Raw genomic sequence first — 26,046 nt, 5'->3', positions numbered from 1 at the left:
TTCTGTTTATAATGATCAGTATAGCCTCCCTTTAATTCGCTCTATTAATGCCATGGCAATGCATGATCCATAATACAGTATATCTATGGAAGTATATCTCCATAATTAGCTATAGATCCCATTTTACACTGATATTCATTACAATTAATTCAGCGAAGGTTCAAGCCTTCTGTAGAATGCGAGCTGCGTGCTTTGTGCGACTACATATTAGATGTCTATAGCCACTGCTAATGCAAAGAGTCACTATAAGAGGTTTTTAGATTGACAGTTTTAACAAAAGACTAAAAGTATAATTTAATATTTCCTGCATTTTCATAAGATCTAAGAAGGTGATGGTTAATTAACCCTTAGTAGTCTGGGTGACTATATAATACATATACAACAACTTTATCCTTTTTATAGCTATGATTTTTCTGCACCCTGTGCTCTGCGGTCATGAGATATATAGTTAAATGTGATAATGACAGCAGGCAGAGGTGATGGATGCATTGCTAGTCACAGCCTACAGAACAGATCCCTATTTGCGGCTGCAATTTTCACCTCCAGCCTTCTTCTTCCACAGTCTGATTCAATCTTTACATTCCAGCAGCAATTATTTATAATGGTGGATTCCTAGAAAACTGAAAAGCAAAAATCCAGGTGCTGCAGTTTTATGACAGCACGCTATGGAGGGAGCAGCGGACCCTCATACTATACATACGTATGCAGCATAGGCTATGGAATCTAGACAGGCTTGAAGGAGATGTCCTTACCCGGCTAATAGAAGACTGCAGAGGTGCAGGTTGCTTTCCATAGTTCACCGGCAAGTGTCCATCCTGCTGAAGTAGAGCAGGTTGTCTCGTCTCGTATGCTGCTGCAGAGAGGGAATAATAAAGAAGAATCGGTCATGTGACTCCCAGGCTGCTGTTGCATGGTTACAAGGCTCCGAGTGGTAATTAACGGAATTTAAAGCAATAGAAGGCTGCTAAAAGTCGCTTAACCAGTTCAATCCTGGGAAAACGGAATTTTAAGAATTATAGTGTTTATAAATAAAAAAGACATAATAGACACAATAGTATAATACTAAATATTATATGCATTTCATGGAGTTTTTTGTATGTGATTTATATACAGTATATATATATATTACAACTGCCGCACTTTAAGCAGTGAACTATTATCTTTAAGAAGTGAACCCCTAAGTCCAGAGGGGCATTCCAAGTGCCAGCCAACACTGTCATTTGGCTGGAATCCCACATATCATTTTTGTTGCAGTTTTATTGATCAGTGAAAATTACATGTGATTGCACTCAATACGTCCTTCTGAATATCCAGAAAAAACTTTCACTGCCGAGATGGAAGGACTTTTTAAGATGAGGGATGAAAGGGTATGTTCACATCTGCGGCACTAAATCCAGCAGAGCAGCCTGCTGGATTTTGCTGGATCTGGCACTGCCAGAGTCTACAGTTCACCGCCAGATCCCTATTGACTATAATGGGTTCCAGTGGTGACCCGGCTGCTTTCTGGCATACATGCTGGGTTTCGGCTGAACAAAAACCATTGAATGAAATGGTTCTTGTCTAGCCATCAGCCGGCATTTGTGTCAGATCAGGCATGCCAGACATGTGAACGTAGCCTAAGGTCTCATGCAGACAATGGGTCCGCAAAAAAGTATGTCTGTTCCGTGGCCCCGCAAAAAAGATAGAACATGTCCTTTTTTTGTCCGTTTTGCAGACAAGGATAGGCCAAAAAAACAGATGCAATACGGATGCTAAACGTCATTCGTATTTTTTGAGGATCCGTGTTTTGCAGACCGCAGAACACATACAGTCGTGTGAATGTAGCCTAAAGCTCATCCGTGTTCTTTCAGTTAAAAACAATTTTCCATTGATGTTGAATCCGTTTTGTATCCAACTTTGTTCCGTTTGTCCGCTTTTTTCCATCCCTTTGGCATCAGTATGTCATCTGTTTTACACATTCGTAAGAAAACAAAAACCGGAGGAATGGCAATTCAGTGTTTTTCCAGCAACAATTTGTGAAAAACGGACTACATACAAATGTAATTTGTGTGCCGTCCATTTATTTGTCATGGATCCGTTGACTTGAATTGTGCAAGTCTAGTGTGAACATCGGACCAAAATAGTGCATGTTGTGACTATTGCAAGCGTTGCCGCCTCTGATGGATTGCAGGGTGGTTGTAATCCCTGGAAATGAGCAGTGTATAATGTGATGGAAAAATGAATCCAGCCAGCAAAGGAGGCAATATGGCCAATCACAATACATTAGTAAGTGCCTTGTATCAACTTTCTCTATATGCTAAATGTCATTTACTGATGCGACACAAACACTTTAAAGTATAACTGTCGTATTTTTTGGAGTATTGGATTGTGGTGATTTATATCACCTTGGTGGCCCTATTTCAACTTTTCACTGTGTATTCAATTACCCCTTAATTCCACATTTTTGTTCCCTGTACTGCCTATTTTTACCTGTGCTTAAAATAGGGTTGCTAGGCATGGTCCGTCTATCTGTTGAAGGACGGAGCACGCAGCGTGCAGGCTCACATTACTGACAGCCAGGGACTGTAAGTAAATGATTAAAGCCAGGTCCTCCCCAGCAGCTGATAACCGTGCCTGGGCTGTGTGCACTTCTCCCTGTCCCTGCGCTTGGCAGACGCTCCCTCACTCAGCAGAGCTGGAGAATGCAGAGTTGGAGCAGCGCACACCAGGGAAGCGAGATCTGCCATCTGCTCAGTGTATAAATGAAAGCAACATGTGGTAAGAGGACCCCTTTGTGCTGCAGGAGATTAACCCTTTAGGGGGGAGGGCTCTGGTTACTGACACTTTTGGGGGGCTATTGTTACTGGCGAGTGAGGGCAGGCGGGATTAGCCTCAGGGTGAGGGCAGTGGCGGCCATCTTAACTGAATAGTGAAATTGCAGTTTTATGCAGACTGGTAGCTAAGGGCTGAATCTTATTAAATATGGGGTAAGTCAGTATAATAGTAACTGATTCTGGAATATCATGTTATTAGTAACTACATATATGAAAATTGAAATTAGGGTCTAAGTGTGACAGTTATCCTTTAAGGCCTCATACAAACAACTGTATTTTGCATTCTGTCTGATTCACATTTTTTGCAGATAGCACATGGACTCATTAATTTCTAAGAGTCTACAAAAATAAAAATGATGAGGGGCACTGATGAGGGGCAATCACCCAGAAACAGGGTCGAACATTGACTTATAGGATAGCTGCCTTACATCTGGTGGCATTAGAGGCAGAGCTTGTTAAGAGCTCATTTGTATCCCTTTCTTCCCAGAATTCCAGAGGAGCATGTATGGCCTATATAAGCCTCCTCACGTGAACTAAGGCGTTCTCCGCAAGGAGAGATAGTAACTCCCAAATCCTGACTTAGGCCTCTGACCCAGTTACCCCCCGGCTCCGCTTTTGCCATGAGTCGAGATGAGAATCTCGCCTCAGGCGGCATTGGCACAGCCTGCGGCCAATACCCCCCTTGCCAGTAGCACTGTACTTTTCCTTTTATAAGATGCAGTGCATCTTATAAAGGGAATACTAGTGAGCGCTTCCATTATGGAAGCGCTTACTAGTATGCAGGAGGTGGGGTAAGAAGTGCTGTACTTACGCCTCCTCCTGCTTGCTCTTCTCAGGTCCCGCACTGCTGTGTCCTGGCTGCCTGGAGTGTCAGGATGTACAGAGCGCTCTACTACCTGATGTTGCAGAAGGTCAGGTGACAGCAGCGGGGGCCCTGAGAAGAGAACGGGGAGACCACAGAATCAGGAGAGGAGCAGCGGAGCAGGAGAGGTAAGTTAATTTATTTTTAAGTCTGATCTGAGGTCTGATATGGGGGGTCTGGAGGTCTGATATGGGGGAATCTGAGGTCCAATGGGGGGTCTGAGGTCTGAAATAGGGGTCTGATTGGGGGTCTGTAAGTCTAATGGGGGTCTGATATGTAGGCCTGGAGGTCTAATATGAGGGATCTGAGGTCTAATGGGGGTCTAAGTTCTGATATGGGGGTCTGTAAGTCTAATGGGGGCCTGGAGGTCTAATATGGGGGTCCTGGAGGTGTAATGGGGGTCTGAAGATCTAATGGGGGTCTGGAGGTCTGGTCTGAGTTCTGATATGGGGGTCTGGAAGTGTTATAGGGGTCTGATATGGGGGTCTGGTCTGAGGTCTGATATGGGGGTCTGGAGGTCTAATGGGGGTCTGATATAGGGCTCTGGAGGTCTAATGGGGGTCTTATATGGGTTCTGGAGGTATGATCTGAGATCTGATATGGGGATCTATCTGAGAGGTCTATTGGGGTCTGGACTGAGGTCTGATACATGCAGGGTTTGGTCTGAGATGGGGGGTTTCTGACATGAAGGGCTAATGGGGGTCTGATATGGCGTCTGACATTGAGGTCTAAAGAATGTCTGGTCTGAGATGGGGGGTCTCATCTGAGGTTTGATATGGGGGTCTGATCTGAAAGGTAAGGGGGTATTTTTTGTACTGGCGCACTGTTTGGTACCAGTATTTTCAGGGGGACTGTTTCTGCAGTATAGTATTGGGGAGCACAGCGGACACAGTATTGGGGGTGGCAGGATGGGGTGTTCAGAAGGTGAGAGGATGACGGAAAAGTTTGTCAAACTCTGCAGAGAGAAGAGATGGCTGAAAGAAATCATCATGGTGGTCTGGTCTGACAGGAGAAGATGAGGAAAGAGAACATCTACATCTAAGGAGAAGTCACTGGATGTAAGAGGTACATATGTAGTGCTGTATTACCCTGTATGTTCTGTAGGGCTGTATGTAATGTTTTTCAAGTGCTGTTTCTCATAGCGCTGCCTTCCTTCAAACAGCTGATTTTGGCATGTAGGTGGCATTTCAATTTTTACCTCAGGCAGTAGAAAGGCTAGGTGCTCCCCTGCCCCTAGCCACAAAGCACTGAGGGAGGGAGAAGGGGGAGGGGGGGGGCGGCATTTAATTTCAAGCTAGAATCGGCACTGGTTAAGCCAGTACTCTCGGCTCTGCACTGATGAGCGCCAATCACCCTGAAACAGCTGTCTGCGGAAGAGTTGCTGGCTTATTTATCATCAAAGTCATATCTCAACCTAGTTAAAGGGTTGAACATCGACTTATAGGATAGCCTTAGCTGCTTTACATCTGGTGGAATTAGTAGCAGAGCTTGTTAAGAGCTTATTTGCATCCCTTTCTTCCCAAAAATAAAAACAGAGAGCACGCATATGTAATTCATGTGCTTTAGGCATCTGTATGTTCGTTCCCCAAATTATAGAACATGTCATATTCTGCTTCGCATTGTGGACAAGCATAGTCATTTCTAGTGATGAGAGTGAGAAAAATGCTGATTGCACATGGAAGGCATTTACAGATATGCGGTTTGTGGACCGAAATACAGATATGGTCATGTGCATAAGGCCTAAAGTAGACTTTATGAGGAGAATGGTTTCATGTCTGTTTTTATACCTTTGGATTGTTTGTACTGTGTTCAGGAAGAAAGCTTCCTGTGAGAACTTTTAAAGCTGACACCATAGGAGTGGCATTGTTTCCTCAGATGCTTTCTATTTTTACTTGGAAAGTTCTTATTTTCTTGTACTGCATTTCTATAAACACCAGATACTGACAAATGACAAGTACACTTCTTCTATGAGGCAATACCACTATAGTAATTTTATAAGAGGAAAACATCATTCTCTACATTGATATACTGTCATTGTGGACATTCCTAGAAAGCTCTTCATAGCATACAGTAGCAAGAACACTATGGGATGATCAAAATAAAAGTAAATCATTGAGATTCAAAGTACAAATTCAAGGTAATAATGTGGATATCAGTTTATACATATCAAGTTCTAACAATACATTTTTAAGTTTATATAATCTGTACATATGGAAATCTTGCCTGGGCCCAGAAATGTACATTACTTGTTCTACCAAAAATGTACATTACTTGTTCTACCAGTTCTTTATTTTAAATCTACATTCAATGTCCTGCATTTAGCCAAGATTAAAATTTTGATGAACTATCCTCAGAATAGGTCATCAATATCTGATCGGTGTGGGTGCGACTCCCGGCACCACCAACAATCAGCTGTTTGTAGAGGCTGTGGCGCTCCGGTGAGTGCTGTAGCCTCGTCTTAGACCAGTGACATGACATTTATGAGTCACATGACTCATGTGCAGCTCAGTCCCATTCAAGTATATACAAAGCACAGCCCATATGCAATGTACACCGTTGTGCTTGGTATGCTCTGAGGAGGCAACAGCGTTCGTCAGACTATAGGGCTATATCATGAACCTATGTTGGTTGGATCTGTAATATGGAATCCTTCGATTCTGATGGGTCCTTATTGTACTTCTATGTGTCTCTGATAACATACAGTTTACAAAAAAAAATGCTGAATGTACAATGGCAAGATTAGTGACTAAGACACTATGCTCAGCAAAGTACATGAGGCTTAAAGGGCATCTGTCAGCAGATTTGTACCTATCAAACTGGATGACCTGTTGCAGACAGTACAGTGTAATAGCAATGCCCCCGTTGCTCCTAGAGGCTCATTTGCATATATTTAAAAAAAATTCTCAGCTATGCGGGCACATGTGAACATGGGACCAACACAGATGCCTTCAGCTGCCAAGCACATCGGTCAGCCAGTTTCAGTATAAATCTGCTGACAGATGCCCTTTAGAGGGGCTATCCGAATTTTTACTCAGTTATGAGGCAGTTTAAATTCACCAACATTATATATAAATCTTAGTATACATTAAATACATGACCCAGTACACGCAGCACTGCTCTGCAGGTGCAGAGAGAAATAAAGGGGTTTTTCGAGACTTAAATACTGATGACCTGTCCTCTGGATAGGTCATTAGTACTGTATCTTATTGGTGGGGTTTCAACACCCAGCACCCCCGCCTATCAGCTGTTTGAGAAGGCAGCTATGCTCACAGTAGCACCGCGGCCTTCTCACAGCTTTCCCTAGCCCAAGTAATGACACGTTCGCTGGTCACATGGCCTAGCTGCAGCTCAGCCCCATAGAAGTGAATGGGGCTTAGCTGCGATACGAAGCACAGCCTCTGTACAATGTATGGCACTCTTCTTGGTGAGCTGAGAGAAGGTCATAGACGCCGGTGCCGTCTCAAACAGCTGATCAGCGGGGGTCCCTGGTGTCGGACCTCCACTGATCACATACTGATTACCTATCCAGAGGATAGCTCACCAGTATTTAAATACCAGAAAACCCTTTAAGCTAATGACAACTACCCTTCTCCATTTTTATGGTATCAGAAAAACTTTAAAGGCTATGTACACCTTTGGGGGCTATTGTACTCATTTGGAGCTAAAATCATTGGTCTTTATAAAAAATGTTAAACACCTTTCCCTGTAAAGCCTTGAGATTCTCCAGTGGCATGCTCTGTGTTTTCATAGTGTCCCATCAGGCAGCTCAGCTGACAGCTCCTTATTTCTAATCTCTGACCTCTTAAACACTGATTATAGCTCAACTCTTGCCTTTTACTGGTAAGAATGTGGCTTAAATAAGTGTTTATTTAGAGATAAGGTTAATTAGATGGGGCACAAAGTGCAAGTATTATTCATACAGGTAGACAGTTAACCCTTTGTGACAGAACAGCTGAATATTTTTAATCAAGACCAAGATTTTTTGCCCAAAATGAGTAAAAATGAAATTATAAAAAAAATTGCCCCTGAAGGTGTACATAACCTTTAAAGTTCCTTATAACGATATACTTGGATACCAATTTTTTTTGCTGCCTGCTTCCAATCCTACAGAACCATAAGGAGCTGAAAGCATTTTTTATGCACTGCAATTTTGGGCATGAATAATCCAAAGTATGACTTTGTCTCATATTTTTAGTGATATTCATAATGTTGTTTCATCCGTTTTTCTTTCTGAAGATATTTTTATTAAACCCACTATATGCATAGGCAAAGATGAAGGGAGATACAGCCTGCAATCATGTGTGTATCAAAGGCAGATGTTGATTGCTATTGCCCCCTTTATATCAGGATATCAGTCTGAGGTCCAGGATGAAGGTATAGAAGGACATTTAAAGGAAATGTCACCAAATTTGTACTATTACGTCACATGTCGGGAAACGGTTAAAAATATGTTAAATATAGAAAAGTTATTTAAACAATAGGTCATTTTTTTTCGATGGCACATTTCCTTTAAAGTAGTCAACTTAAAAGGTTGTTTAAAATCTCGAAGAGCCAGAAGAATTCATGAATATAAATTTATAACACTATATAAGATTTATCGCACACTACAAGATCTAAACAATCTACACCAGATGTGCAAGGTTGTTGTTTCATAGGAGTCAGCAGTATATCATTAAAAAAGTTGATGTTGAGAATATTCTCCTACAGTCTTTCCTACTGTTGCTTTTTTCTTTCTTATTATGGACAAAACATTTTTATTGTCGGTACATGGTAACAAATAAATATTTTTTGTGGATAAGAACTAAATAGCTTTAGTGTATAAATCACTTAATACTGTACAGCACATGTCGTACCAAGCTACAGGGGAAAGACTAGTCAGTCCACTTAACGACTTTGGAACACAATGAACATTATGAATAAGTGAATAAACTCAGACTGACAGAATCCTTTAATATTGTAATTACTGGAGGAAATTGAATAAATGCTTCCATGTTGTAATCAAATCATAGATTGATAAGTTCAAATGACACTATAATTAGAATATTTCTTACGTGCAAGGGCCTGCTGTTTGCTATATAGAAAGCCTACAAAAAATGATCATGCTATGTTTACTACTGTATTGTATAGGCTGGTAATTTATATATGAGATACAATAAAAATTCCTGAAGTCCAGTCTCTTGTAATTTAGAGAAAGGGACATCTGCATGCACACTGATAAAAAAAACCTTTTACAAATACATTAAAATGCAAAGTTGCATAAAAAAAATGGCAGTAGTTTTGTGAGAATAAAGTTTCCCATTGTGGAGACCACTGGGATGGCATAGGGAGTCAATTTTTTTTTTATTTACTCACTTATATAGCACTACTTGCTATCTCCAATGGAGCTCACAATGTATGTTCTCTATCAGTAAGTCTTTGAAGTGTGGGAGGAAACCGGAGTACCCGGATGAAACCCATGCAATCAAGGGGGGAGCATACAAACTTCACTGACATTGGGTGAATAAAATTAGAATTTATTTTGGAGTGCTGCCTTCGCCCTATTCATTGGTCGTTCGGTTAGGACTGGATTCTATCTCCCTATCTATCTCCGTTCCGTGGCCCCGCAAAAAAAATATAACCTGTCCTATTCTTGTCCGCGCTTTGCGGACAAGAATAGGCAGTTATATTAAAGGCTGTCCGTGCCGTTCTGCAAATTGCAGAACGCACACGGACGCCATCCGTGTTTTGCGGATCCGCGGTTTGCGGACCGCAAAACACACAACGGTTGTGTGCATGAGGCCTAAGGCACAGCATCCTTGCTGACATGATGCCTACAGGGCAGGGTCCAGGTGCATAACACCTGAGAGTCAAGATCACTGATGATGTGTCTACAGGGCCGAGCCTTACAAGCCTTGCCATGCCTCAGATGTGGACATGATGGCATCGGGATAGGAAACCAACATGTGAAAAGTGTCAAGTGACCATGATGGAGTACAGGAAAAAAGGTCATTACAAATAAACAATCACTATTAGTAAGTGATAACATGTGTTGTTTCCTGTCAATTGATACAAAAAGTTGCGAAACTAGAATACCCCTTAAATTTTTCTTGCAGTGGTACTGCAGGCAAATTGAACACAAACTGTTAGGTTTCTCCACAGATAACAGCTGATTGCTGGGGGTTCCAGCAGTAGGACACTTTATGATCAGCTTATTGTGAAGGGATATTTCTAGCAAGAAGAGATTGCATAAAGTGGAGAACTCCTTTAAGCATAACTACAATCTTGAAAAAATTCCACAAATCTTATTATCTCACCTCCACTGTGGTGTTCAGGACTGTTTTGTCTTTTCCCGCGTGCATATTCCAAAGAGGTTGAGAAAGGTGATTTCTGAGGAGATGTCACAAATGTCTTGGCTTCTGACTTAAAGGGAAAAAAAAAACAGGAAAGAAGACCAACTCATTGTGAAACAGAATGTACAGTAGGCAGGACAGTCTACAGTAGCTGGAAATTGCGCAGTAGCAAAGACCTTGATGTTAGTTTGCTTTTATTAGAAAAGATAAAAATAAAAATTCACAGTTCTATTTTATATTTAGACCTACTGCTTCATGACAGTGGAATTAACTGGTTCATTCACATTAGGTACAAATCTTATATGCCCAGACTTAAAGGCTATGGACATCTCTGTACTTATTTTTTAATTGTTCATTTGCTTCTTAAATGTAAAATAGTCTTCATTAAAGGGCTTCTCCAGGAATAAAAAAAATTAAAATACTTAAAGAGGACCTTTCACTAGATTAAAAAATCTAAACTAACTATACAGACATGTAGAGCGGCGCCCAGGGATCCCCCTGCACTTACTGTTATCCCCGGGCGCCGCTCCGTTCTCCCGTTATAGCCTCCGGTATCTTCACATGTTAGGCTCCACCCAGTGGAACCTGCCGGCGTCTTTCTCCCATGCTGTAGCGCTGGCCAATCGCAGCGCTCAGCTCATAGCCTGAGAGGTTTTTTTCTCTCTCAGGCTATGAGCTGAGCGCTGCGATTGGCCAGCGCTACAGCATGAGAGAAAGAGACGCCGGCAGGTTCCACTGGGTGGAGCCTAACATGTGAAGATACCGGAGGCTATACCGGGCGAACGGAGCGGGCGCCCAGGGATAATAGTAAATGCAGGGAGATCCCTGGGCGCCGCTCTCCATGTCTGTATACTTAGTTTAGATTTTTTAATCTAGTGAAAGGTCCTCTTTAAATATTATTTTATAATAAATATATTTACAAATACTTTTCATTACTTAGAATGGCTTGTTTTGTCTAGGGAGCAATCATTAGGGGAAATAAAATGGCCACCGTCCTATAAGTGCACACAAAACCTGTCCTAATCACACAGGAGGACAAGTTACTTCACCACAATGAGCCATAGTGCTGCCTCATCCTCCTCTCTGCTCTGCCTGTCAGGAATCATGATCCTCAATACAGGTGAATCTCTGTGGGAATGAAGATGATGAGGAGACATGAGAGGAGGGTGAGGTGTGGATAATGAGAAGCAGCACTGGTATACAGTCTCCATTACTACAGGAACACATTACCACAGTTTGTCCTGTCCGTCCTCTGTGTACTTCATGTCTCCTCATGAACTAAATTCCCCAGAGATTCATCTAAAGTATATAATCATCTGTATTCAGGATCATAATCCTTAACAAGTAGAGAGGAGGAGGAGGATAAGGCAGCTCTTTACCTAACTTGTCCTCATGTGTGATCAGGACAGGTTTTGTGTAAACTGATGGGACAGCAGCCATTTTATTTCCCCTGATGATTGCTCCGAAGTCAAAACGAGTCATTATAAATAATGAAAGGTATTTGAGAATATATTTATATATATCTTCCTGGAGAACCCATTAAAAAATTTCCTACCAGTTGTAGGTAATGCAGACATACATCTGTCAGAGCACTGCCCCTGTTTCTGATATCTCTCTCTGCTCTGCTGTTATGGTAATGGGGGTGGAACTACCATGTAAACCAGGGGTGGGGAACCTTTTTGCTGCTGAGGGCCATTTGGATATTTGTAACATATAAATAAATTAGTTGGAAAATTCAGCTGAATAATTTTCTCGCCTGTAACAAGCTAGACTGTTAGTGAAAAATAAAAACTTTGTAATCTGTTAATGTTAAAGAGGACCTTTCATCTGTTTTACTTATAGGAGCTAAATACCTGTACTTGCGGGGTACCCCCTGCTGATGCTGCCACCCAGTTTAGTTTTTTTAAACATCACTCCTACAACCCGCTGCGCCCGCCTGAAGTTTTCATGCTCAGTATGCTAATACTGAGCATCGGAACAGGAAAAACCTCCCTGGCTGTGACGCTCTCCGATGTGATTGGATCGCCACACAGCCAGGGAGGAGGAGACGCCCATTGAGAAACCCTGGCGTCTCCTCCTCTCTGTTACGATGCTCAGTATTAACATACTGAGCGTGAAAACTTCAGGCGGGCGCAGCGGGGCGTAGGAGTGATGTTTAAAAAACAACAAAGGGTGGCATCAGCGGGGGGTACCCCGCAAGTACAGGTATTTAGCTCCTATAAGTAAACCAGATGAAAGGTCCTCTTTAATCTACTAGTTACAGACTGGAGCGAATTGGGAACTTAAAGTGGCCCTGGAAAAAAACTAAAAGTGGCCCCATGTTGTAGGTGAGTCCAAACTGACAGAAGATGGGGCAATACTTGTAGGCAGGGACAATTAAAATAGATTGGGCCAGGAATACTGTAGTGTAGAACAAAATACAGTCCCAGCCAGGGGCATAGCTAAAGGATCATTGGCAACGTTGGAACAAGAGTTCAGATTGGGTCCCCCCTTAACTCAGTGCTTTGTGGCCAGGTAAGCACATAGCCTTTGTGCTGCCTAAGGCAAAAATCTAAACGGCACCCCCCTTGCCATGCCAAATTCTTGACCTAACCCCTTCCCTCCAGCCAGAGGCGTAACTTGACCAGCATGCACTCTCTATTATACCGGTGTCTTCTTATGCAGCACAAGGGTCTTTGGGCCCCTCAGGCTCCTGGGCCCAGTAGCAACTGCTACCTCTGCTTCCCCAATAGCTACACCCCTGGCCACAGCAGAACCAAATATCATAATGCAGAACAAAATACTGCCTCCGCAAACCCAAAGACCACATTGCGGCACAAAATACTGCTGCCCACACCATAGTATGAAACTGTATGATCATCAGACTGAAACTTAATCAGCATCAGATCTTTATGTACCTGGCTGGCGGACCTTAGGAGGCCTTGGGTGACCCTCTGGGCATCGGATATTGAGGTGTCGGAGTCCCTTGAGTGAACTGGCTTAGTTGCCTTTAACAACCAATCAGATCCCTTTTTTCAGAGCTCTTTTGGAAAACAAAAGGTGGAATCTGATTGGTTGCTATGGACAACTAAGATAGTTTTCCTCTACACCAGTTTTGATAAATCTGTCTTTGGAGGCTGAGTCCAATCGCAGCGCAGAGCGTCACAGCCAGGGAGAAAAAAAAACTCACCTTCTCCCTGGCTGTGACGCTCTCCGCTGTGATTGGACCGCGCTACAGCCAGGGAGAAGGAGACGCCCATTGAGAAACAGGGCAGTCTCCTCCTCTGTGTACCGATGCTATTTATTAGCATACCAGGCGGTAAAAGTGAACAGGGGGCACAGCAGGCGAACGGAGCTGCGCCCAGACAAACTAGTAAGCGATCTTACATCCGTGCACAGTGCCCTACATAACCTGCTAGTTATTACATAATGTCTTGACCCATGAAAGGTCCTCTTTAAGTATGTTTCAAAGACATTATGAATTACAAACAGTATTATTAAAGGATTGATATAATAGATTTGTAAGACTCTTCATATAATTCCGGATGGTAGAGTGCCTGTCATTTATTTTTATTTTTTTAATATTATAATTGGCAGTGGGTAGGGCTAAGGACAGTGCACCTGAGTCCAGAAATCAAGAGGGGTGAGCCACTATCTATATATAGAAAGGACATAAATATGTGTGTATGTTCCGCGATTACTCAAAAACACAACCATCGATTTTAACGAAACTTGAGAAAGTAATCTTTCCAGAGGTCTCAGCTCTAGGACATACCGTTCCTGAGATATTCCCCAAAAAAGACTTGCATTAACCAATACAAGCCTGCAAGTCTTTCTCTTCATATCCCAACTGCCATACACACGGTCACATGTCCCTTATCAACCAATAGAAACTCGCTGGCCCTTAGTCTCCACACACAGTTTTACTCCAGGTTTCCATAACAACCCAGCCATTTTTCTTCACTACTGTAGGTCAGCTTTAGGCTGGGGCTACACAATGACAATAAGTCGCATGACACATAGGGCACAACTACACTGCTACATGTGTTGCGCGACATTGATGTCGCACCAATGTAGCGCCAATTTTTATAATGATAGTCTATGGTGTTGAACTGCGACATGTGACATGCGCTGCGACAGTCGCAGAAAAATCCCTCTTGGATGCATTTTTTGCAACTGTTGTGTCACAGTTGCAGCATGTCACATATCGCAGTGCGACACCATAGCCTATCATTATAAAAATGATTGAGACAAAATGTTGCGCAACACATGTCATCATGTAGCCCTAGCAGGGCGCTGTGGTGGGCAATGTTAAAGGGGTGGGCACTGTGGAGGTCACTGTTAAAGGGGCGGACACTGTGGAGGTCACTGTTAAGGGGGCAGGGGCCACTATTAACCACCTCCCGTCCGCCCATAGACTATAAACGTCTAGACTATAAGCTATGCGCTTCCTGTTCCGGCCCGGCGGTCATGTGAGAGTGCAGGAGCTGTGTGAGGTCTTTCACAGACCTCGATCAGCCCTGCACTGAGGCTGTACAGCGCTGTATTGCGCTGTACAGCCTCTCTGGGGGGTGCATTTCTCCTGTAACTGGGGCTACTATGTCAGCCCCAGTTACAGGAGAAATTAACAGTGAAAAAAAAAAAAAAAAGTGAAGTAAATGTCCCCCAGAGGTCTTGTATGACCTTATGGGGGTTAAAAAGTGTTAAATAAAAAATAAAAAAAGGTTTCACGTGTGAAAAAAAAATTCCCCAAGTAAGGAATAAAAAAAAAATTTAAAAATAGAATTTTTTTTATAAAATAGACATATTTGGTATTGCCGCGTCCGTGACGGTCGGCTCTATAAATATATCACATAATCGACCCAGTCCAATAAACACCATAAAAAATATAAAAAATAACTGTCAAAAAAAGAAATTTTTGTCACCTTACATCACAAAAAGTGCAACACCAAGTGATCAAAAAGGCGTATGTCCCACAAAATGGTACCAATAAAACCGTCACCTCATCCCGCAAAAAATGAGCCCCTACATAAGAAAATCTCTAAAAAAATTAAAAAAACTATAGCTCTTAGAACATGGAGACATTAAAATATAATTTTTTTGGTTTCAAAAATGCTATTATTGTGTTAAAGTGAAATAAATAAAAAAAAGTATACATATTAGGTATTGCCGTGTCCGTAAAAACCAGCTCTATAAAAATATCACATGACCTAACCCCTCGGGTGAACACCGTAAAAAATAAATAATAATAAACAGTGTCAAAACAAGCAATTTTTGTCACCTTACATCACAAAAAGTGCAACACCAAGTGATCAAAAACGTGTATGTCCCACAAAATGGTACCAATAAAACTGTCACCTCATTCTGCAAAAAATGAGCCCCTACATAAGAAAATCTCTCAAAAAATAAAAAAACTATAGCTCTTAGAACATGGAGACACTAAAACATAATTTTTTTGGTTTCAAAAATGCTATTATTGTGTTAAAGTGAAATAAATAAAAAAAAGTATACATATTAGGTATTGCCGCGTCCGTAAAACCAGCTCTATAAAAATATCACATGACCTAACCCCTCGGGTGAACACCGTAAAAAAATAATAATAATAAACTATGTCAAAACAAGCAATTTTTGTCACCTTACACCACAAAAAGTGCAACACCAAGTGATCAAAAAGGCGCATGTCCCACAAAATGGTACCAATAAAATCGTCACCTCATCCTGCAAAAAATGAGCCCCTACATAAGAAAATCTCTCAAAAAAGTAAAAAAAAACTAGAGCTCTCAGAACATGGACACATTAAAACATAATTTTTTGGTTTCAAAAATGCTATTATTGTGTAAAACTTTAATAAATAAGAAAAAGTATACATATTAGGTATCGCCACGTCCGTAACAATCTGCTCTATAAAAATGTCACTTGACTGAACCCCTCAGGTGAACGCTGTAAAAATAAATAAATAAAAACTGTGCTAAAACCAATTTTTTTGTCACCTTGCCCCATAAAGTGTTATAATTAATGATCAAAAAATCATATGTACCCAAAAATAGTACCAATAAAACTGGCACCTTATCCTCTAGTTTCCAAAATGGGATCACTTCTTGGGAGTTTCTACTGTAAGGGTGCATCAGGGGGGCTTCAAATGGGACATGGCATCTAAAAACCATGTGGAGTTCCTTTACTTCTGCGCCCTGCCGTGTGCCCATACAGCAGTTTATGACCACATGTGGGGTGTTTCTGTAAACCGCAGAATTTGGGTAATAAATATTGAGTTTTGTTTAGCTGTTAACCATCGATGTGTTAAAGAGAAAATTGGATTAAAATGGAAAATCTGCCAAAAAAGTGAAATTTAAAAATTTGATCTCCATTTTCCTTTAATTCTTGTGGAACGCCTAAAGGGTTAACAAAGTTTGTAAAATTGGTTTTAAGTAACTTGAGGGGTGTAGTTTCTACAATGGGGTCATTTAAGGGGGTATCCACTATGTAGGCCCCACAAAGTGACTTCAGACCTGAACTGGTCCTTAAAAAGTAGGTTTTGGCAATTTTCTTAAAAATTTGAAGAATTGCTTCTAAACTTCTAAGCCTTCTAACGTCCTAAAAAAATAAAATGACATTTCCAAAATGATGCCAACAAAAAGTAGACATATGGGGAATGTTAAGTAATAAATATTTTATGAGGTATCACTTTCTGTTTTAAAAGCAGAGAAATAGAAATTTAGAAAATTGCAAATATTGACTCAAATTTATGACTATCATGAAGTACAATGTGTCACGAGAAAACAATCTCTGAATGACTTGGATAAGTAAAGGCGTTCCAAAGTTATTACCACATAAAGTGATATGTCAGTTTTGCAAAATTAGGCCTGGTCAGGAAGGGGGCAAATGGCCCAGATGGGAAGTGGTTAAAGGGCAACTGCTGTGGAGGTCACTGTTAAGGCAGCAGGGCACTGTGAGGTCACTGTTAAGGCAGCGCGGTACTGCGGAGGAGGTCACTGTTAAGGGAGTGAGGTGCTGTGAAACTCACTGTTAAAGGGACAGGCTGCTGTGAAGGTCAAAGTTAAGAGGATGGGCTGCTGTGGAGGTCCCATTTTAAAGTGGCGGGCACTGTGGGGGGGTGGTAAGTGTTAAGAGGTGGGGGGCTATGGAGTTTACTTTTAAAGGGGCGGGGTGCTGTAGAGGTCACTGTTATGGGGGATACTGTTGATATCTTTTAACGACACACACAAACATTAAATGAAATAGATGAAATATACCCGTGCAAAGCCGGGTCCTTCTGCTAGTATTATATTATTTATAATTTTTGATATTTTCTTACCTTAGTTTCTCCTTCACCATGGTTAGAGCCTCTCTCACTGGCACTGTGTTTTAATAGTTGGGCATCTGTGCTCACTGATTGAATCCCATATTTAAAGTTGTCAAATTTCATAGACAAGAAACAAGCAAGTGGTAACTCTGTGAACGGGAGGAAAGAAGAAAGATTGTGATCGTGAGAACACATCAGTCTATGGCATCCATTAATCATTCACAATCACATTACTTATTTAACTAAATAGTCCCGACATTCTGACAAGACAAGCTATCGAGAAGTAGAGCTGAAATTCTCACCTACATAACTTATACAGGGAGTGCAGAATTATTAGGCAAGTTGTATTTTTGAGGATTAATTGTATTATTGAACAACAACCATGTTCTCAATTAACCCAAAAAACTCATTAATATCAAAGCTGAATATTTTTGGAAGTAGTTTTTAGTTTGTTTTTAGTTTTAGCTATTTTAGGGGGATATCTGTGTGTGCAGGTGACTATTACTGTGCATAATTATTAGGCAACTTAACAAAAAACAAATATATACCCATTTCAATTATTTATTTTTACCAGTGAAACCAATATAACATCTCAACATTCACAAATATACATTTCTGACATTCAAAAACAAAACAAAAACAAATCAGTGACCAATATAGCCACCTTTCTTTGCAAGGACACTCAAAAGCCTGCCATCCATGGATTCTGTCAGTGTTTTGATCTGTTCACCATCAATATTGCGTGCAGCAGCAACCACAGCCTCCCAGACACTGTTCAGAGAGGTGTACTGTTTTCCCTCCTTGTAAATCTCACATTTGATGATGGACCACAGGTTCTCAATGGGGTTCAGATCAGGTGAACAAGGAGGCCATGTCATTAGATTTTCTTCTTTTATACCCTTTCTTGCCAGCCACGCTGTGGAGTACTTGGACGCGTGTGATGGAGCATTGTCCTGCATGAAAATCATGTTTTTCTTGAAGGATGCAGACTTCTTCCTGTACCACTGCTTGAAGAAGGTGTCTTCCAGATACTGGCAGTAGTACTGGGAGTTGAGCTTGACTCCATCCTCAACCCGAAAAGGCCCCACAAGCTCATCTTTGATGATACCAGCCCAAACCAGTACTCCACCTCCACCTTGCTGGCGTCTGAGTCGGACTGGAGCTCTGTGCCCTTTACCAATCCAGCCACGGGCCCATCCATCTGGCCCATCAAGACTCACTCTCATTTCATCAGTCCATAAAACCTTAGAAAAATCAGTCTTGAGATATTTCTTGGCCCAGTCTTGACGTTTCAGCTTGTGTGTCTTGTTCAGTGGTGGTCGTCTTTCAGCCTTTCTTACCTTGGCCATGTCTCTGAGTATTGCACACCTTGTGCTTTTGGGCACTCCAGTGATGTTGCAGCTCTGAAATATGGCCAAACTGGTGGCAAGTGGCATCTTGGCAGCTGCACGCTTGACTTTTCTCAGTTCATGGGCAGTTATTTTGCGCCTTGGTTTTTCCACACGCTTCTTGTGACCCTGTTGACTATTTTGAATGAAACGCTTGATTGTTCGATGATCACGCTTCAGAAGCTTTGCAATTTTAAGAGTGCTGCATCCCTCTGCAAGATATCTCTCTATTTTTGACTTTTCTGAGCCTGCCAAGTCCTTCTTTTGACCCATTTTGCCAAAGGAAAGGAAGTTGCCTAATAATTATGCACACCTAATATAGGGTGTTGATGTCATTAGACCACACCCCTTCTCATTACAGAGATGCACATCACCTAATATGCTTAATTGGTAGTAGGCTTTCGAGCCTATACAGCTTGGAGTAAGACAACATGCATAAAGAGGATGATGTGGTCAAAATACTAATTTGCCTAATAATTCTGCACGCAGTGTAGATGTCTAGACCTGTGTCACATAATGCAGGCAATCATTCATCCCTGGTAGATCAATCACTATATGATATTCTAGAAACTGGGGAAAAACTGTTGTACAAATACTTGTTTAAAACCAGGATGCTGATCATTTCAACATCACATGATTGATTTTGCCATTTAGATAGGGAGCGGTAGTAATCTAAAAACATGTCTTATTAGTTTTATCTTTAATACTAATTAATTCAATATTCACTAAATTCGGAAAGATCACAAGTCCACTTTCAGCCTTTAATGACATTATCTTTTGATGGCAAGTGATGCAGTTCTTTTATTTGCAATGATGTTTTTTGCAATGTAAGAACTGCCAACGTTATGTGGCCTTGATGAAAGTATAGGCCAGAGGTACATAAAGGTCCATATTTTTAGGGCCCTTGCACAAAACCATATGCCCTCCGAGATATACAGTCCGTGAGTGGGCCATATGTCCCGGAGCGGCATTGATCGTGCGCACGGGAGCGCACAGCATCATAGATTATAATGATGCTGTGCACGTCGGGCAGCCCGCAGGACTATTGTCCTGCACTAAGATCGAACGAGTGCAGGACAATAGCACCGCGGGTGGCCCGACATCCACAGCATCATTATAACCTTTGATGCTGTCTGCTCCTGTGCCGCTCCGAGACATATGGCCCGCTCACGGACTGTATATCTCGGAGGGCATATGGTTGTGTGCAAGGGCCCTAAAATAATTGGACCTTATGGTCTTGAGAATATTTGGCCCCCCACAGGGTCACTCACTCCCTTGGAGCCTCCCTTTTTAAGGGCTAATTTATTAGTTGCTATGTCAGTCACTTTGGGCTTTTTTTCGTCTCCTTTTTTGCCTTTCCCTCTCTTCTATACAGTACTTTTATTTTTTTTTACAATGGAACTCTATGGTGAATGGATCAGTCTGAAGCATCCTTTTATTGTATACATTTTTTGTATACGTCTAACAGATGAGAAAAATGTGATGTGAGCCCAGCCTTAGGGCTTATGCACACGAGCTCGCAGGGCCCGTGGGGCCGCCGCATGCGGATCACGGACCCATTCACTACATGCGGAGGCACGGACAGAAAACCCACAGAGGCACTATGTAGTGCTTCCGATCCGTGCCTCTGTTCCGCACTGCATCTCCCGGATGCGCATACAGCGGGTCTGCAATGCACCGGCCGTGTGCACCCCACATCACGGATGCAGACCCATTCACTTGAATTGGTCCGCAATACGGGATATGGGAAATGCGGTGCGGAACGGAGGCACGGATCGGAAGCCCACGGAAGCACTACAGATTGCTTCCGTGGGGTTTCAGTCCGAACCACCGCACCGTAAAAAAGTAGTGCACATCGGATGCGGATCGCAGACCATGATACGGACCATCACATGCGGCAGCCCCACGGTCCGCAACACGGTCCCGGCCAGCACACGGTCGTGTGCATGAGCCCTTAGATGTCACTTTTCATGACGGACCTGACAAAAAAATCATGTTTGTGTGCATTTATGTTTGAAAAAAAGATCATTTTGTTCCATTTTTACCTAGAAAGTAGGCAAATATAGCAAAAAAGTAGAGTTTGGATTGTGTGACTGTGATTGGCAATTTTTTTTTTATAAAGGATCCATTAAATTAATGGAAAATAATGGACACTATTGTATGAAATCTATTTAACGCACCCTCCTATTACTGATGGAAAAATACTGCCTCCATTTTTTTTTTTTTTATGAGTTTTGCAATCCAGAGGACAGATAGACAAATCATACATAGATATATATGATGACAGATACACTGCGTGCAGAATTATTAGGCAAATGAGTATTTTGACCACATCATCCTCTTTATGCATGTTGTCTTACTCCAAGCTGTATAATCTCGAAAGCCTACTACCAATTAAGCATATTAGGTGATGTGCATCTCTGTAATGAGAAGGGGTGTGGTCTAATGACATCAACACCCTATATTAGGTGTGCATAATTATTAGGCAACTTCCTTTCATTTGGCAAAATGGGTCAAAAGAAGGACTTGACAGGCTCAGAAAAGTCAAAAATAGTAAGATATCTTGCAGAGGGATGCAGCACTCTTAAAATTGCAAAGCTTCTGAAGCGTGATCATCGAACAATCAAGCGTTTCATTCAAAATAGTCAACAGGGTCGCAAGAAGCGTGTGGAAAAACCAAGGCGCAAAATAACTGCCCATGAACTGAGAAAAGTCAAGCGTGCAGCTGCCAAGATGCCACTTGCCACCAGTTTGGCCATATTTCAGAGCTGCAACATCACTGGAGTGCCCAAAAGCACAAGGTGTGCAATACTCGGAGACATGGCCAAGGTAAGAAAGGCTGAAAGACGACCACCACTGAACAAGACACACAAGCTGAAATGTCAAGACTGGGCCAAGAAATATCTCAAGACTGATTTTTCTAAGGTTTTATGGACTGATGAAATGAGAGTGAGTCTTGATGGGCCAGATGGATGGGCCCGTGGCTGGATTGGTAAAGGGCAGAGAGCTCCAGTCCGACTCAGACGCCAGCAAGGTGGAGGTGGAGTACTGGTTTGGGCTGGTATCATCAAAGATGAGCTTGTGGGGCCTTTTCGGGTTGAGGATGGAGTCAAGCTCAACTCCCAGTCCTACTGCCAGTTTCTGGAAGACACCTTCTTCAAGCAGTGGTACAGGAAGAAGTCTGCATCCTTCAAGAAAAACATGATTTTCATGCAGGACAATGCTCCATCACACGCGTCCAAGTACTCCACAGCGTGGCTGGCAAGAAAGGGTATAAAAGAAGAAAATCTAATGACATGGCCTCCTTGTTCACCTGATCTGAACCCCATTGAGAACCTGTGGTCCATCATCAAATGTGAGATTTACAAGGAGGGAAAACAGTACACCTCTCTGAACAGTGTCTGGGAGGCTGTGGTTGCTGCTGCACGCAATGTTGATGGTGAACAGATCAAAACACTGACAGAATCCATGGATGGCAGGCTTTTGAGTGTCCTTGCAAAGAAAGGTGGCTATATTGGTCACTGATTTGTTTTTGTTTTGTTTTTGAATGTCAGAAATGTATATTTGTGAATGTTGAGATGTTATATTGGTTTCACTGGTAAAAATAAATAATTGAAATGGGTATATATTTGTTTTTTGTTAAGTTTCCTAATAATTATGCACAGTAATAGTCACCTGCACACACAGATATCCCCCTAAAATAGCTAAAACTAAAAACAAACTAAAAACTACTTCCAAAAATATTCAGCTTTGATATTAATGAGTTTTTTGGGTTCATTGAGAACATGGTTGTTGTTCAATAATAAAATTAATCCTCAAAAATACAACTTGCCTAATAATTCTGCACTCCCTGTATATACTGTGAAAATACATTTACAGACAGCAATGTGTTATCATCTCCTTACCGCACTTAATGCTCTCCATGCGAACTGTCAGACCGGCTTGTGCTGCAGCGATTAATTTCAATGCAATAAAAAACTGAGCTGGACCGAAAAACCCCACATGTTTTGCCCCGCACAGGTCTGTGATCTAAGAAGAAAAGAACAGGATTACAAACAGGAGACTTCTATTGTAAGAGGGCACCTGATGGTCTCTGTGTTCTGTCAGTGGTTTTCACTGACCATTGGTAGGAGATGCTCTGGAATTGACTTTTTCAACCTAGCAGTGTGAAAGAGGCCTAAACTATTACACTCATCATATTTGGTAAACTTTTTATATTTTACTCTGTTACAATACAGCAAAATCCCACCTTTCACCCTAAATCACTCTAAACTAGAATAGGTTGAGAACCCCGACCGAGAAGTTATCTAATAGTAATATGATTAAATTATGTAATATTTGTTTTTAGCTTCAAGTATTATAACATTACACTTGGTTTAGCCATGACAATGTTACCATGGCCTGCCATCAGTATGGCCTTACAGTGTACCAATAACTATGTGTTCCAAAGCATTATAAGTGATCAAAGAGCCGCTGCTTCAAGTCCCCTAGTGGGCAAAAGAAAGGAAAATTATTTTCAATAAAATTTTAATTTTCTGCAGTTTTTGTCATAAGGGGTTGTCTTTGCCTAGCTGTGAGCATCTTACTTTTACTTTCACTTTGAGCTATTTGCTAGCTATGCATATCCCTTTTCTTTGAACTACTAAGGGCTGTATTAATCCTGCAGAGGGTCAGCGACATCATCGCTAAAAAGTGTTTGTAGGAACGTTTGTTAGCAATAATCTGCCTGTGCAAAAGTGGCACCGATTACCCAATGAACAAGCATCAGGCAATTGCATTTTTTATGCAGGCTAAAAAAAAATTGCCGGCGGCATATCGTGCTGTCTAATCACACTCTGCTATAGGCAAAAAATTATTCTATATGGGGACGAGCGATGGCATTAGTGATCTATCTTCCTCATACTGTGGAGGAGATTGCTGCATGTAATAGCAGGAGTCTCCTTCACTGATGAGCAGGCAATTGTCGGGAAGGAATGCTTATTTCTTGACAATCGAAATACTGCAGAATCTGCAGGTCTAATACAGCCCTAACAGTTTATAAGCACTTATTTTAAAGGGGTTATCCCATGACTAATGTAAAAAATTAAAATCAGGCATCAAATAGTACAGGACAACCTCTTTCTAACAACGCTAGAACCAGCCCTGCACCTCACATGGATCCAGAGATCTCCCAATTCAATGCTCTGCTAGATTTATATCAAGCTGACAGCTCAAGGGGAGTGTCTTTTCTGCCGCTGCTAAGGGGGGCGTGTCCATGCTCTCCCTATCACAGCTCAGGAGGCATGGCCATGCTCTCCCTATCACAGCTCAGGAGGCATGGCCATGCTCTCCCTATCACAGCTCAGGAGGCAGATAAAGAATGAAACTGAGCATGTGCGGCCTTCTCATTGAGCAGGTCAAAGAAATCAGGAAAAAACAAACTGCAGGTAGTACTATACAGCTGCATTTTATTGAATAACTCAAAGCCTTTGCTAAATTTTTAATGACCTGCAATTATAAAAGTATTGAGATCCAAGTGTTGGTTTGAAAACTGTAGAATATTTTTCATGGGACAACCCCTTTAAATTATATTCTTATAGGTAAGATAAGAATTGAGCTACAATGAGTATTTATGAGGTCAGGGGATTAGAGATAAGGATCCATCAGCTGAGTTGCGTGACGGGAAACAATATAAACACATTGCCTGGTACTTTAGAATCTCAAGGCTGTACAGAGAAAGGAGCTGAAACTTTTTAATAAAGACCAAAAGAAAAAAAAGATTTTTTAGTGATTTTTTGCTTAAAATGAGTGTAATGAAATAATAGCTTTTATTAAAAATAAAAAGCCTCCCCAAACAATAAACTCTTTTTATTCATTAACCTCTTAAGGACATAGGGCGTACAGGTACGCCCTTGTGCCCTGGTACTTAAGGACACAGGGCGTACATGTACGCCCTGTGTATTTTCGATCACTGCCGTGCGGCTGGCAGTGATCGGAACCCGGTGCCTGCTCAAATCATTGAGCAGGCACCTAGGCTAAATGCGCGGGGGGGTCCCGTGACCCCCCCATGTCGGCGATCGCGGCAAACCGCAGGTCAATTCAGACCTGCGGTTTGCTGCGATTTCTGAAGTTTCTGGTCCCCGCAGTCCCTGACCGCGGGGATCAGAAACTTTATATGCCAAAAAAAAAGTTTTATTCACCCCCCCCTGCACCCCCGAATGATTTTTATGGTGGCGGGAGGTGCAGGGGGAGAATTGCGGGCGGTGTGGGCGGTGCGGGAGGCGGGCGGTGCGGCAGGCGGGATCGCGATCCCCCGCCCGCCTCCCCTTGTATAATCGTTGGTGTCTAGTGGGGATACCAGGGTGCCAGCACATTGCTGGCACCCTGGTATAAACGGCTGACATCTGCGATGCGATGTCAGCCGTTTAACCCTTTCCATACAGCGGTCCGTACGGACCGCTGTATGGAAAAGGTTAACAGCGCAGGGAGCTCCCTCCCTCTCCCATCGGGGGGCTGCTGTGCCTTTGCAGCCCCCCGATGGGGAGGGAGAGAGCCCCCAGAGAGCCCCCCGAGAGATCCCCTCCTTACCCTTCCCCGTCTGCGAAGTTCTGAGCAGTACTGAGCAGACGGGGAAGGTTCCCATGACAACAGGACGCCTCTCAGGCGTCCTGCTGTCCATGGTGCTGAACAGATCTGTGCTGAAAGGCATAGATCTGTTCAGTGTAAGTAAAATACAGTACAGAACAATATATATTGTACTGTACTGTATTATACAGACATCAGACCCACTTGATCTTCAAGAACCAAGTGGGTCTGGGTCAAAAAAAAGTGAATAAAAGTGAAAAAAAAGTAAAAATCAAAAAACACATTTATCACTGATAAAAAATGAAAAAAAAAAAATTCCCTACACATGTTTGGTATCGCCGCGTCCGTAACGACCTGATCTATAAAACGGTCATGTTACTTTACCCGAACGATGAACACCATAAAAATAAAAAATAAAAAACTATGATGAAATTGAAATTTTGCCCACCTTACTTCCCAAAAAAGGTAATAAAAGTGATCAAAAAAGTCGCATGTACGCCAAAATTGTAACAATCAAACCGTCATCTCATCCCGCAAAAATCATACCCTACCCAAGATAATCGCCCAAAAACTGAAAAAACTATGGCTCTTAGACTATGGAAACACTAAAACATGATTTTTTTTGTTTCAAAAATGAAATCATTGTGTAAAACTTACATAAATAAAAAAAAGTATACATATTAGGTATCGCCGCGTCCGTATCGCCCGGCTCTATAAAAATATCACATGATCTAACCCCTCAGATGACCACCGTAAAAAAATAAAAATAAAAACTGTGTAAAAAAAGCCATTTTTTGTCATCTTACGTCAC

At 41.9% G+C, this 26,046-nt stretch overlaps 1 protein-coding gene across 2 annotated transcripts in view; it reads right to left on the bottom strand.

Moving 5' to 3' along the window:
* REPS2 (RALBP1 associated Eps domain containing 2) overlaps positions 1-26,046 on the bottom strand; it is a 153,831-nt gene that overhangs the window by 86,495 nt on the left and 41,290 nt on the right. For both annotated transcript variants that reach the window (XM_040424742.1, XM_040424743.1), the window contains exons 2-5: positions 22,577-22,700; positions 17,296-17,432; positions 9,969-10,074; positions 753-853 (exon numbers count right to left, since the gene is read on the bottom strand). In XM_040424742.1, the coding sequence (XP_040280676.1) occupies positions 753-853; positions 9,969-10,074; positions 17,296-17,432; positions 22,577-22,700 (468 nt within the window). The remainder of the gene's footprint in view (positions 1-752; positions 854-9,968; positions 10,075-17,295; positions 17,433-22,576; positions 22,701-26,046) is intronic.

This window comes from Bufo bufo, chromosome 3 (genome assembly GCF_905171765.1).
Source record: "Bufo bufo chromosome 3, aBufBuf1.1, whole genome shotgun sequence".
NCBI classification, from domain to species: Eukaryota; Metazoa; Chordata; class Amphibia; order Anura; family Bufonidae; genus Bufo; species Bufo bufo.
The sequence above is the reverse complement of the archived record's forward strand: the minus strand, read 5'-3'. Positions and strand labels throughout refer to the sequence as shown.